Raw genomic sequence first — 13,126 nt, 5'->3', positions numbered from 1 at the left:
TGCTTTACAAGCATACGTGCATACTTCAACTACGACCGGCGTACCAGTTCCTAAAAGTACGTGCTAATGATGCGTCTGCCATAAAACCAAGCAATTCTCGCGATAAGAAATATCCATTATCTCTCTCTCTCTCTCTCTCTCTCTGCGTGGATGTGAATCACAAAAACTGCAGCCGAATGAGGCTTTGACACACCTGTGCAAGAGAAAATTGTGGGAATGCGCCAACCTCATGTCTTCCTTGACCAGCCGTCGCTTCTCTTCTGGTGCAAAGAAATCTTGTAGCTTCTTCGTCGACGTCGAAATGACTCTCATATTCCTTCAGATCACACGATTATCTCAGTTAATTCATTCCCAGAGGTCTCGCGAGATCCAGACAAAAAGGTAATAAAATGATGTGCCAAATTCAAATCGATTCAAAAGAGAGGAAGATTATGTGCTTCCCCTAAACCCGTCGACAGTATGTTGGCTACTTACGTCTTAACATTTTTTTTCCATGTAGCTCTCCAACAAGATGCTTCTTCATATCCTACATTTAGTACTACATACACTACTACTTATACTCTCCTGACTTTTCGAGCCTCATTGTGACCCACTGACATTCAAACCAAAGTCCTGAGCACTGACTTTTGGGACGAAATTGTTATACCATCTTCTCAAATATATTTTAGTGCACCTTTGGTTTGAGGAGAGGACCTCTGGTCGTGAGACGTTGGGGTAAACTGCTCATTACATGTGAAGGTACTTCTTTATTGACAGACCTAAGAGGCAAAGCTTATTTAATTGGTATACTGATTCTGTTCATCTGGCGTTGCGAGTGTGAGAATGAACTATAGGCTTTTAACCAACACTCTCACTGCGAGTATAATTATGAAGTAGACTGTTAACGTGCAGACTCTCAAATTTCTTGTCATGAAATTTATAATATTTTAGCTTCGAACTCCACAATTTCTAAAGCCTCAAACTTTTACAACACCTGAAGCTCCTTACTGCCAACAGATAATTCACTGTTTCTGTTTGTTTCTGCTACCGCAACAGACGACTTTGTGACTCCTTTCTGACTCCCTTCTTGGGCCCACAGCGTCTTTTCCTATTCAGTGCACGTCTTCATTTTCTCCTGGGTGACCCCATTCTGAGCTGCTTGTTGCCAAGAAACCTCAGATAAAAACACTGCAAGCTACAAACAACAAACGAGGAAAATATCGATAGAAAGCAAGAAAAACTGAGGGAAACGTTGCCAGAGAGAAAGAAAACGGGACTAGATTACGAAATGACCCGCGCCTCTCCCCCACATACCCTTGACTCGTCGCACTTTCCTTCCATAATTGACAAAAACCAACAGGAAACGAACGTCCGAGTGCCACGGTTACCCAGCGACTTCCTCTGGAAGCTGACAGAGACTGAGATGGCCTTTGTTTGCTATGGATGTATGGGGGACTTTTTCATTCGTTTTCCGTTCCTGTTGATAACCTTCAGGTCTAAATGGTTCTTGGGATTGCTTGGATGTTTCGATAAAGATACAGTAATATCCGTCCTAAAAGCCAGCATGCAAATACAAACACCAGTAGCTAATAGCACTTCAGTGTTGCTTCCGTCTCACAAATAATAGCCACAGAGAGAGAGAGAGAGAGAGAGAGAGAGAGAGAGAGAGAGAGAGAGAGAGAGAGAGAGAGAGAGAGAGAGACTTTGATTAAAATGCTAATTAACATGCTGAAAACGAAGCATATAACCACGATACTTAAGGTAATCATTTATCAGGAATATCGAATATGACAGTCTGAAATATCTCAAATATTTCTCTACTAACTTTAAAAACTATAAAATAAATTGGAGAGAGAGAGAGAGAGAGAGAGAGAGAGAGAGAGAGAGAGAGAGAGAGAGAGAGAGAGAGAGAGAGAGGCGTACTGATGACCTCTGATTACAAAATGCCCAAAACTAAGAGGCGACGACGCGTATAAAACCTCAACTCGTGGGATAACTTATAAGGAATATCGGATATTATTGTCCTCATTATCTCCAATCTCAAATTAACAATGAATAAACAAAAAGCAGAGTCGAGCAGCGGAAACAGGTACAGAACCTAAGACCAGAGGCTGCTGGCATGGTCAACCCAAAAAAACATCGGGAATTTGCAACAGATATTAGAAGTCTGAGTATCTCATACATAGCTTCCACCGTAGAAGTACATCGGTATTTTTTGTATGAAATACGAGGCCGACGGGAAGGTCAACATAACCACTTCGTATAGCTTGTAGGCCTGATGAAAACAGGAGAAATTAAAAATGGAAATGAATGGGACTCAGTCCCCAAAGAAACACTTGACTGACTCTTATATGAAAGATGGTTACAAGCAGGCCTTTGGGAAGATAGTCATTCAGAAATTTTATAAGACTTTCTACATTACCAAAATAGCTTCAGTTTCGCAGACTAACCACAAGCTATTGATTGATTTCCAAGCATAAAATTAAACACAACAAGCAACGCTCATCAAAACCACATTACGACACCAGAATGTCTCACCTGTCGGCTTGAAAATCAACACCGCATTAGAAATCTTGCAACCGGAATACGTTTTAATGCTTTTTCTCACACCCAAGAAAAACACGATACAGCTGCTTCCGTGAAAATGACATCTGGAGCGTCAATAAAAGTTACCTGTCGTTTATTGCTCCTCATTCCAGGTATTGAGGTCTTTTTTTTTGGGGGGGGGAGAGAAGAGTCTAATTTCTAATAGCTTAGGTAAACTGCTTCTTCCTCCGCTTTGACTTAATTCCATTTCTGAAAGTGTTTTATTCATTTTTATTATGTCCATTACAGAATTGGGCGGATGTTGTGAATTCAGTCGCAACCTCCCTTTTCGTTCGTTACTTCATCTGTCTGTTCAAGAGATATTTACAATATTTATTAACGAATTTCGATGAAATTTTGCAGTTGATGAAATTTTGAGACGGATCCGGACCTGAATGAGGATAATTAAAAGACTGACTACTACAGCGTTATCATGAGCTTATTTCTATTTATTTATGACAAACTTTTTCAGCTATGGTTGATTCCCATACCGATTCCTAGAACCAACTAGGTCAAAATGAAAACCAATTTCCCACTGCTCTATAGTAAATGTTTACTTGCCTGTGCAACGTGCGTGCAGTCACTAAAGGAGGTAAATATGTATGTAACTGAATGGCACCGATGCGATGGCAGTAAATATATCTTTAAAAACACATTTAATCGAACTCAAATTCATATACCAGCGTCTGCTAAAACAACTGCAAAACTAGTTAAGCATAGTACTCCAGTCATAATCTACATATGTGTATATATATGTGTGTATATATATATGTATTATATATATATATATATATAAACTCAAAATACTTCTCAAATTCTTGTGGAGTACTTTTTTCAGATATTTACACGCGTGCGTGAGAGAGAGAGAGAGAGAGAGAGAGAGAGAGAGAGAGAGAGAGAGAGAGAGAGAGAGAGAGAGAGAAGGAAAGCTGCAGATTTATTTGCCACGCTTCAGTGGCCCGAGCAAGGCTTCGGGGACCTTCGCCTTGAAGCTCATCATCTCATAAGCCCGGTTATAGGTCAAACGAAACACGGGCGAAGCGAAACTCCCGAGATCCGAATCAGAAGTCGAAGTACCGCCGACTCGGAGAATCCTGTTCGAACGATAAATCTTCGACGCTCCTTTCTCTCGGCCTAACTTCTTGTAGCAACAGTGTGCAGCCAGCAGTATTTGGCGTGAGGCCACCTTGAATAATACTGAGGCAAAAATGATTATTTTGTTCTGAGGAATGAATGAAATGCTTACGATATTAATAAGTTTAAAGTGAGGATTATCGTTGTTACACACAAGAAAAATATGCGTATGATACTGTATTTTACAAAGTAAGATCTTTCTGCTTGACGAGGAATATCGTTTAGTCGCGAGCTTTTGATAATTACTAGATTAGCTTGGTTCTTGTCCTCTTCCACAACCCCTTTATCTTTTTACGTAAAGACAGAGAGAGAGAGAGAGAGAGAGAGAGAGAGAGAGAGAGAGAGAGAGAGAAAGTGGAACATAACTCAGGAAACTGTTTGGAAAAAATCCATCTCAATCCTTTTGCTATTCGCATGCACAAATAAACAAGTTGCGTTTGAGTAATTACCCCTACGCTTAAAACTACTTGAGAGACGACAAAATTACATAATAAAAGCAGGGAGTAGAAAAAGATACGGACAAAGAGCTGAGGGGTAGAAGGGGAAAGCGGGAAGTTTTGGAAGTGCTAGTCTCGGGGAGGGGGAGGGGTTGGTCGGTTGTGGTCCCGGGAGAGGGAGGGCGGTCTGGCGTTCCTAAAGGCAGCCATGTGACCCACTGGCCGCTATTGCCAGTACTAACCCCCAACCACCCCTCCCCTCCCCCACCTAAGTAACTGACACCCACTTTTACACACCCATCTATCTAGTAGCGCTCACTGTTCACACAACATGAAATAAAAATAAAATAAAATATAAAAAAAATGTAAAAGCTGCCAAGAGCACACGTTTAGCGCCTGGACGCTGCTGCGGTCATTTTAAGAGTTCTGGCACAGATCTTTCCGTCTTAATTTCTTTGTTCGTCTCATCCTTCGAAATTATACTACAATTTGTCTCGATTTATTATTGTTATACTTCCACTGCAACATTTGCCTGTGTTTGTTTGTTTGTTTGTTTATATATATATATATAAATTTATTTTATATATATATTTATATATATATAGTATATATATATATATATATATATATATATATATATATATATATATATATATATATATATATATATATATATATATATATATACATATATATATAATCGCCGGAGTTCTTCCACGAAAAGAAAGCGAATCAGGCAACAAATGAAAGATTACACATTTAGCAATCTCATATATCAAATACAAAAAGCTCAAAAGTTAACAAATTGACATTTACTGAAAATTTCACAGCGTAATTTAGTATTAGCTGATAGATTTGACGATACAAAACTACCAAGGCCGTCAACGCCAAAGACGCGATTTGAGAAACTTCACGGATTCTCTATTTATGACCTAAACTCACATAGTGTATCCTGACTGTATTCCTATGAACGTTCCGCACATTTTGTTTTCGTTATGATTCAATTAGTGAAGGTCATTTTGGTACGGTTATTTCATTTCCGCAATTCTCAGAGAAGCAAAACGAGCTATCCCTCTTTTTGGCAGTGTGAAACTGAAATTCAAGCCTTACTTCTTTGGTTTAGCTTCATAAAATCATAATTATCTCATTTATCCTGTATTAAACAGCAAAATAAAAATACAGACTGGGGATTATAACCCCCAAATTAAAGTTGAGAACTTGCTGAATAATCACAGTGCAAAAAGAAAACTGCCAAGTGTGAATAAATATATAAAAAGGTTTATGAACGAAAATGACTGATTTCTAATTTTCTCTCAACAGGGTCAAGCCTACGACCAGAATGCCTTAGATTCGGCGTCCTTGCCAGTGGAACACAGAGGGGCGGACGGCTTCGGTCCCCAGCTGGGTGGTGGCGTGGGTCTTCCTGGCGTCGGGCTCCCTGGCGTGGGTCTCCCAGGCTTGGGAGGTGGCCCTGATGAATCCTGGCCCCTGTCGCAACCTGACATGCCCTCAATCAAAAACCTCCAGGTGGGTCAGACTTAATTTTGATTGGAAATTTCACCCCTTTTGGTACTCCTCTGTTTTATAATGGTCACTTCCTTATTCATTCTATAGTGTGTTGGTCATTTAGTTTTTATCTATTTAATATAAATTTTAGCTGTGATCAACTGAACAATTCTCTTGTCGTTCAGTTATTTTCTTCTCATACAATTAGTCATTGTTCTATAAGAATATATAAGTCAAATCTGAAGCTGGCAATTCATTTAGCTGTGGATGTCTGTTACTAGAAATGAGTTAACACTCCTTGTTAACATTTTAGGATTTATAATTTATTTTAAATATCCTCCAAGTGACTAACACCCATTCTTAACAAAAGTATATGCGCGGACCAACTCTGACTATTTCCATTTTATGCTTTACAGGTCCAGTGTGAGAAATCTTTCATGCGCGTGAATGTGGAGTTCGATAGGCCCTTCTATGGCATGATCTTCAGCAAGGGCTATTACAGGTAAGCAGTGACTTGGAAAATTGGTGTGGAAGTCAGATTACCAATGTAACTGTTAAAGAGATCCTCAAAATTGGCAATTTGTAAACAAATTTAAACTTGTTCTATCCCTCGAAAAACCTACTAAAATTCTCTTCATTTTCTCAGCGATCAGAACTGTGTGCATGTCCAGCCTGGGTCAGGTCGTCTACAGGCTCAGTTTGACATCTACCTCAACAGTTGTGGAATGACTTCCTCAAGCTCTGGCAACTATGGACAGCCAACGCCCTCCGGTACCTTCATTGAAAACACTGTCATCATCCAGTACGACCCTCTTGTTCAGGAGGTAATATCAATTTAAAGTTATGTACTCTGCATTGGTATCTACATACTTCTAGGACCCTTCATCTCCAACATAAAATCAAAATAAAAAATACAGATTTCAGCATAAATTTTAAGCTGAAATATTAGGGCCAAACTATACGGTTGACTCATAAACATGCCTTCCATTTCATAGGTCTGGGATGCTGCCAGGAAGCTCCGTTGCACATGGTACGACTATTATGAAAAATCTGTCACCTTCAGGCCTTTCCAAGTGAGTGTCCCTTCCTCTTTGTTACATATGACTCTAAAAGCTTGAGCTAGTTTGTTACAAATCAACTTCTCAGTATTTATTAGAGATGAAATTTATCAATTAAACATCATCTTTTCTTTGTCAACAGGTTGATATGCTGAATGCAGTTACTGCCAATTTCTTAGGAGATAATTTGCAGTGCTGGATGCAAATCCAAGTTGGAAAAGGTCCATGGGCATCAGAGGTTTCTGGTATTGTGAAGATTGGTCAGACAATGACCATGGTTTTGGCAATTAAGGACGATGAAAATAAATTTGACATGATGGTCCGCAACTGTGTCGCTCATGATGGCAAGAGAGCTCCCATCCAGTTAGTTGACGAGCGAGGCTGCATCACCCGTCCCAAAATCATGGGTCGTTTCCTGAAAGTCAAGAACTTTGGATCTTCAGCATCAGTTGTCTCCTATGCCTATTTCCAAGCATTCAAATTCCCTGACAGCATGAATGTCCACTTCCAATGTGTCATCCAAGTATGCCGTTACAGTTGTCCTGAGCCACAGTGTGATGGATTGCCATTACCACCCACCGGCTACCAGGCTGCAGCAAGTGACCAAGTTGCTTCTGTTGCAGCACTGCCAGGCTCTGGACTTCCTGACCCACGTACTCCCAACAGTGCCAATGCCATCCCCGACGAAAGTGCCCCAGTTTATGCCGCTCAGCGCCAGGCTGAAGAGACCGACAACATCTTGCCAGAGGAACATGACAAGAACATTCCATTCCCCGTACCAGTTCCTCTCAAAGCACAAAGTGTCGACCTTCCTAGACCTGGATATCCTAATGTTAACCGCCAAGGTAATCTCATGGATAATGCTGGAAGACCTCGTAAAATTGACTTTGATGCTTTGGATGATGAGGAAGAAGAGACCACTGAAACACGCAGAAAACGGTCAGCTGTTCTTCACGTATATCGTCGAGCAGCACAAGAAATGACTGATGTATCCACAGCAAGAGTAATTCAGGTCGTGGCTCCTGGAGATGTTGCCTTCAACTTGAATTCCGCTAATGAGACAGTCGTCGTTTCAGAAATGTTAGATGACCCATCCAACATCTGCATGTCAGCTACAGGATTTGCTGCTGGCCTTGTCATGTTGTTACTAGTTCTCACCATTGCTTGCTTGGTAGCCTGTTTCCTGTACACGCGAGTCAGGACTTTCAACGCCAAGGGCAGTGTTACAACTTTTGTGCAAGGTTTCGACAATCCTGAATTCGTCAAGGTGGCAGCCACTAACTAAAACGACCACATTCACCCTGAACTCTGCACTGTGCCATACCGCTGCTACTGACCACATAAGTCATGTGATTTCCACCACATGCCTAGAACTTCTTGCTTCACGCCCCGAGCATCGCTACCCAACGGCATGCTGTCGCTTGTTGTAGCGCTGAGCTGGGCAGGGGTGGTGATAGTTCCTTTTCAAGGGTGTTCTATTTCTTAACATTTTTTTTTTCAAACGTTACCCTAAACCTCAACCTATTTATTTAACGTAGTAACGAGATGTCAATGCATTTTAGTACAGAATACGTTTATAACCAGTTGTCTTTCAATGACTGTGCGTCACATTTCCCCCTTCCCTCGAGTAGATGTAAATTTAGATACCAGCGTAAGAGCTTTACTCTTCATGTTACCAAAGGTAGAAGAGAGGAGGAGTTCCTCACACGACTCATTCTGTACTGTAATGAGACATCAATGCATTGTTAGAATCTGTCCAACGTTTCTCAACTTTACCTCCACAGTTTTTATCTGTCTGTTAAAATTGTTTTTTTTTTATTCCATGGAATTAGCTGGCCTTATTCCAGAGTATTAATGATTTTTATTATATTATTTTGCATTATATGTAAACTCCGCACTCTTAGTCTCTTCGTAGTACTGCATCACGTGTTCATAAGTTATGAATAGTAAGCCCAAAACAAAGTACCATATTATATATAATTTCAGCATGAATGCGATTGAGTTATGCACAAAATGAAATTTTCTTCGATATACACGTCTCAATTAAGCTGCTCATTTAATATTTCACTGCATTTTTCAAGTATAGACATTTTATCTACGGCTTTAATATTATCTATGAGATCTTGGCCACACAGCATTTACGAAGTCATTCAGGCTTTGCCAAACATATGCTGACCCCTCTTTTCAGAACTGATTTATGACCCTACATTTACAAGTGACCCACAAGACCTGCTCTTAGCGGGATTCTTTCTACACATGTGAGTGTTCCGGTAATGCTTAAAGAACGGAATGCCGTTTGGCATCAATTATGATCAGTCAACAGCACGTGAAGGTGTGTGTGAGTTTTTTTTTTTTTTGTCTTGTCTGTTTTATACACCACGGTTTTACTCTTTTTTAAGCAATGAACCAATGTTGTCCGGCAGAAATGCGGGATAATTTCCACTGGGTATTTTTTCAATTATTTATTGTAAATATTTAAGCATATTTATTAGTTCATTGTAATATTTATTTGTAAATCTGTAATAAAGTCATAAAAAATATTCTGTCTTTGATAACCTTCAAGATACAAACACTTGGAATATTTTTCTAAAAGCCAAGCGCAATTTTGTAAGGAAAATTGTCGATCTGTATCCTCCTTTCTTACAAAAATAAATAATTTTATAATAATAACTTATCTTACGAAGCAACAATTATGTTATTTCAACCAGAAAGCCGTACGTATATTCTGTTGTTCGTATGAAATAAGCCAAAGACGCCATAACCCAGATAAAGCCTTAAGGGTAAAATGTTCATATGAAAAAATAACAAGAATATACATGAAAACAATACCTGATAAATAAAAAAAAATAGCGCTTTAAGGCAGGTGTACGTCATTTTGAAACTGCATTACATTCTCTTGACACTTGTAAACATCCGGCTCTCTTGCCCCCACAAAGTGAAATGATCGATTGATTAATTGATAAATTGCGTTACAATCGCCGGACGCTGAAGACAACAAAAACCTATAAAGGCATCCCAAATAGGAAAAGGATGGCGTCCTCTACAAAACGTTTAGCATGTCCTAACCATGAATCATTATAAAAAAAAAAACATCGAACCATTTATTCCGGCAATAATGTTCGAATCATGAGTCTGTGTTAATGTAGAACACTTCACAAGCACCCCTTGCTGAAAACTGACACCATGGGGTTAAAGGTAATATGAGTGTTTCAAAAATCTATAGCCTAATTATTGAAGATTAAGTTACCACCCAAAGCACAATAAGAGATCTGCTAATCAATGACTGTTTTATTATTTTTCAACCACATACTAATCACCAATAGCTCTCTGAGAGGGCTTGCAACTAGAATACTTCATTCTGCATTAAATGTACGTCGTCTGCATACTGACCTATCTTATATTCAAGGCTACCTATCGGGGGAAAAACGAACGTCAACTAAGATCCACACCGTGGAACACCAGACGAGAAAAAAAAAAAAACGACGCAGCTCTATATCAGTCACTTAAAAGACTCACCTCTGAATCAATGTAAACGAAGCCTGCACTCATAGTAATTTTCAAAGCAGTGTTTAATGCAACTTATTAAATCTAAATAGAACAAAATATATGCTACCAATTATACTATGCATCTCGTACTTACCATTGGCCCCAGTGCCGATAAATCCTCTGCTTCGTACGAAGAGTATTACCATGAAAACTTCTGGTTGGATTGAGTTCCGACTCTGTTAATGATGGCAGTAAATTCAATCGCATTCTGAAAGCAAATTGGAAAAAATTGTGATAATCCTATAGAAGTATAATGTAAAAATAACGCAACAGCCTGTAATATTACAGGACATGATCGGATTACAAATTACGTTAGTCTCCCAAGCTATCTTTAAACATAGAAAACATATATTGCAGAAAATGGGCTCCATTTAAATGGGATACTGCAACTTCTTTTGTATAATGAACCCAAGATCTCATTTTCATCTTGTAAAAAAATAAAAATTTCAGAATTATGATTTGTACGTCGCCCTAAGTTAGGTTAGGTAGGTAAGGTCTGCTTAGGTCAGGACCTAGCATTATAGGAAAGGTTAAGTCTATTTATGTATGAGGAGCCTGTCCCGGTCGACGACTGGGGGGATTCAGGCCGCACAACTAAAGTCAAGTTTTACCTCAATGTTATCTGAAACAGCAGTTGTTTTCGGTAAAATTTGAAACTACCACCGCGGCCTGGTTCCCGCCAGTCGCCGACCGGAATCTTTACCGACTTTTGACTTCTGTCTATGGTTTTGTTTGTTTATGGTATTTACGGCATTGTTTTGTTTTACGCTTATCGCCAAGGGGCTGGTGCTAAACGCGGCGCCAATTTTGCACGTAAAATGGAAGTTACCGAACCTAGAGGGGTACGGTAGTAGTTTAAAGTGTTATGGTTTCAATGGCATATCACACATTCCGTATTCTACACCATTTCCTTGCGTTCCTCTCCTCTCACACATTCAGGATCCAGTTCTTTTCCATCTCTGCAACCGGCGAATAATCCTTTCTACACGAGTGCTGAAAATCCCTACTTTATCGACTCCCACCATTTGATTCATCGAATTAAAGCCGGATATGTAGCCTTCACCCTGGACGTTGTAACTAAATCCGTTCTATGTCTTCTCTTCCTCCTATAGTGGACATAATTTTCTGATTACCTTATTTTCTACCTCTTCCTTCCATCTACTACTCTCCACTTTTATAACCTTATCCCTCCCCATTCACCTTTCTCATCTTAACTTTCAGCTTTCTTCACTCCTCTTCCTAAATACACCCTATTTCTCTGTTTCTCCTCTCTCTTTTTTTGTATACCATTCTTCTCATTTCTTCCTCCCCATACCACTCCTACAACCTTCTTTCATTCCTCTTTCCTGCTCTCAATCCTTTATCCTTCCATTTGCATTTGTATTCTCTTTCTCTCCTTAACTTCTATATCCCTTCTACCATCTTCTGTTTTCATTTCTCGTTGTACCTACTATATAGCCTTTTCTTCTTGTCATCTTATTTCCATCCTTAATCATAATTTTTACTTCGTCTTCTCTTCCTCACTCATCTGTCTCCCTCCTCATTTCTTGCCTCCATCATCATTCTTTCCTTTTTCCTTATCCTCTTTACTCTCTCCTTTCATCCTTCCATTTCTCTTCTTGCTTTTACTCTTCCTCCCCTTTCATCCCTACTTTTCCCTCTTCCCTTTTCTTCCCATTTCAGTTCATACTCATCCTCCTCCTCTTCCTCTTTCGTTTTTCTTTAATTTGGATTGGCCACTGCAATACGTTCCCTTTTCCATGCATTTCCACAGCCTTTTTACTTACAGTACCTCACCCTGCTTGTGTAAACCAGGGATTCTCAACCTGGGGTACGTCAAGGGGCACGTGAGAGGAATTTTGGGGGACGTGACAGGTTTCTCAAATTACTTCGGTTTTGAACAAGTGCAAACCTGTTTGTAGAAAGTGGCCTACATGTGCTTTGTCAATGATTCAACTGTAAAAGATTCTTTCGATAGTCTGTCACTGACCAGATTTTGGTCAAAGCAGGGAACCTCAGCACTGTGCTTGATTAAAAACAAGTTACGTTCACGTCTTGCAGTCAAAGACGACATAAGAGTGGCTCTTTCAGAGACTTTGCCGAGGATTGACTTGTTGGTAGCAAAGAAATAGGCCCAACCATCTCACTGAATGAGTATTTTCCTTGTATTTTCCTGCAGTCACACACACACTGACTTCCCTATGAGTAAGTATGTAGTTACTAATAACTAGTTGCGAGGCTTAACAATCAGCATTAGTTCGCAGTCAGTGGAACACAATGCCTTCTTAATACTATTTTGTTATTCTTTTTTCATGCTAGTGATGCTAGTCAATTTCCCCATGGGTAACTAGTTATAAGCTGTGTATAGCATCACTACCTCACAGTCACAGTTATTGGAAAAATGTCTGAACTAGTTCTGTTTTATTATTTTTATATGCTATTCACACACACACACACACACACACACACACACACACACACACAGAGTGACTTACCTATCACTGTTACTAGTTACAAGTTGCAACTAGCTGCAAGCAGCACTAGTTCACTGCCACAATGATCGAAAACTGCCTGATATAGCTCTTTTAGTAAATGAATTGCATGCTAGCAGCCAGTCACATAGCATTTCCCTGTGAAGTACTAATTACTATCAACACTACCTCATAGTGACATACTCTCATTAATAGAAAATTTTTTCTGCTCTACATATATGCTGTAACACAATTTAAACTTAATAAACCAAGTAAAAAATAACATGCATTTCTTTTTACCCTTTTTGATGCTACATTGTGGGTAAGGGGTACGTGACCAATACTGAAAGACTTCAAGGGGTACATAAGATTAAAAAGGTTGAGAACACCTGGTGTAAACTGATGCACT

The 13,126-nt window shown here is 39.5% G+C and overlaps 2 protein-coding genes across 5 annotated transcripts in view; one reads left to right on the top strand and one right to left on the bottom strand.

The window, feature by feature from the left end:
* dyl (dusky-like) overlaps positions 1–9,240 on the top strand; it is a 60,407-nt gene extending 51,167 nt beyond the window's left edge. For all 4 annotated transcript variants that reach the window (XM_067116506.1, XM_067116503.1, XM_067116504.1 and 1 more), the window contains 5 exons: positions 5,457–5,663; positions 6,059–6,144; positions 6,289–6,466; positions 6,638–6,715; positions 6,843–9,240. In XM_067116506.1, the coding sequence (XP_066972607.1) occupies positions 5,457–5,663; positions 6,059–6,144; positions 6,289–6,466; positions 6,638–6,715; positions 6,843–7,985 (1,692 nt within the window). In that variant the 3' untranslated portion in view covers positions 7,986–9,240. The remainder of the gene's footprint in view (positions 1–5,456; positions 5,664–6,058; positions 6,145–6,288; positions 6,467–6,637; positions 6,716–6,842) is intronic.
* LOC136845963 (cubilin-like) overlaps positions 1–10,454 on the bottom strand; it is a 177,185-nt gene extending 166,731 nt beyond the window's left edge. The window contains exon 1 of the mRNA XM_067116508.1: positions 10,341–10,454. Within this exon, the coding sequence (XP_066972609.1) occupies positions 10,341–10,343 (3 nt within the window). The 5' untranslated portion in view covers positions 10,344–10,454. The remainder of the gene's footprint in view (positions 1–10,340) is intronic.
* Positions 10,455–13,126: the final 2,672 nt, after the last annotated feature.

The sequence above is a fragment of the Macrobrachium rosenbergii genome, chromosome 14 (assembly GCF_040412425.1).
Source record: "Macrobrachium rosenbergii isolate ZJJX-2024 chromosome 14, ASM4041242v1, whole genome shotgun sequence".
Taxonomy (NCBI): domain Eukaryota; kingdom Metazoa; phylum Arthropoda; class Malacostraca; order Decapoda; family Palaemonidae; genus Macrobrachium; species Macrobrachium rosenbergii.
Note: the sequence above shows the minus strand (reverse complement) of the source record. Positions and strands in the feature narration are given on the sequence as shown.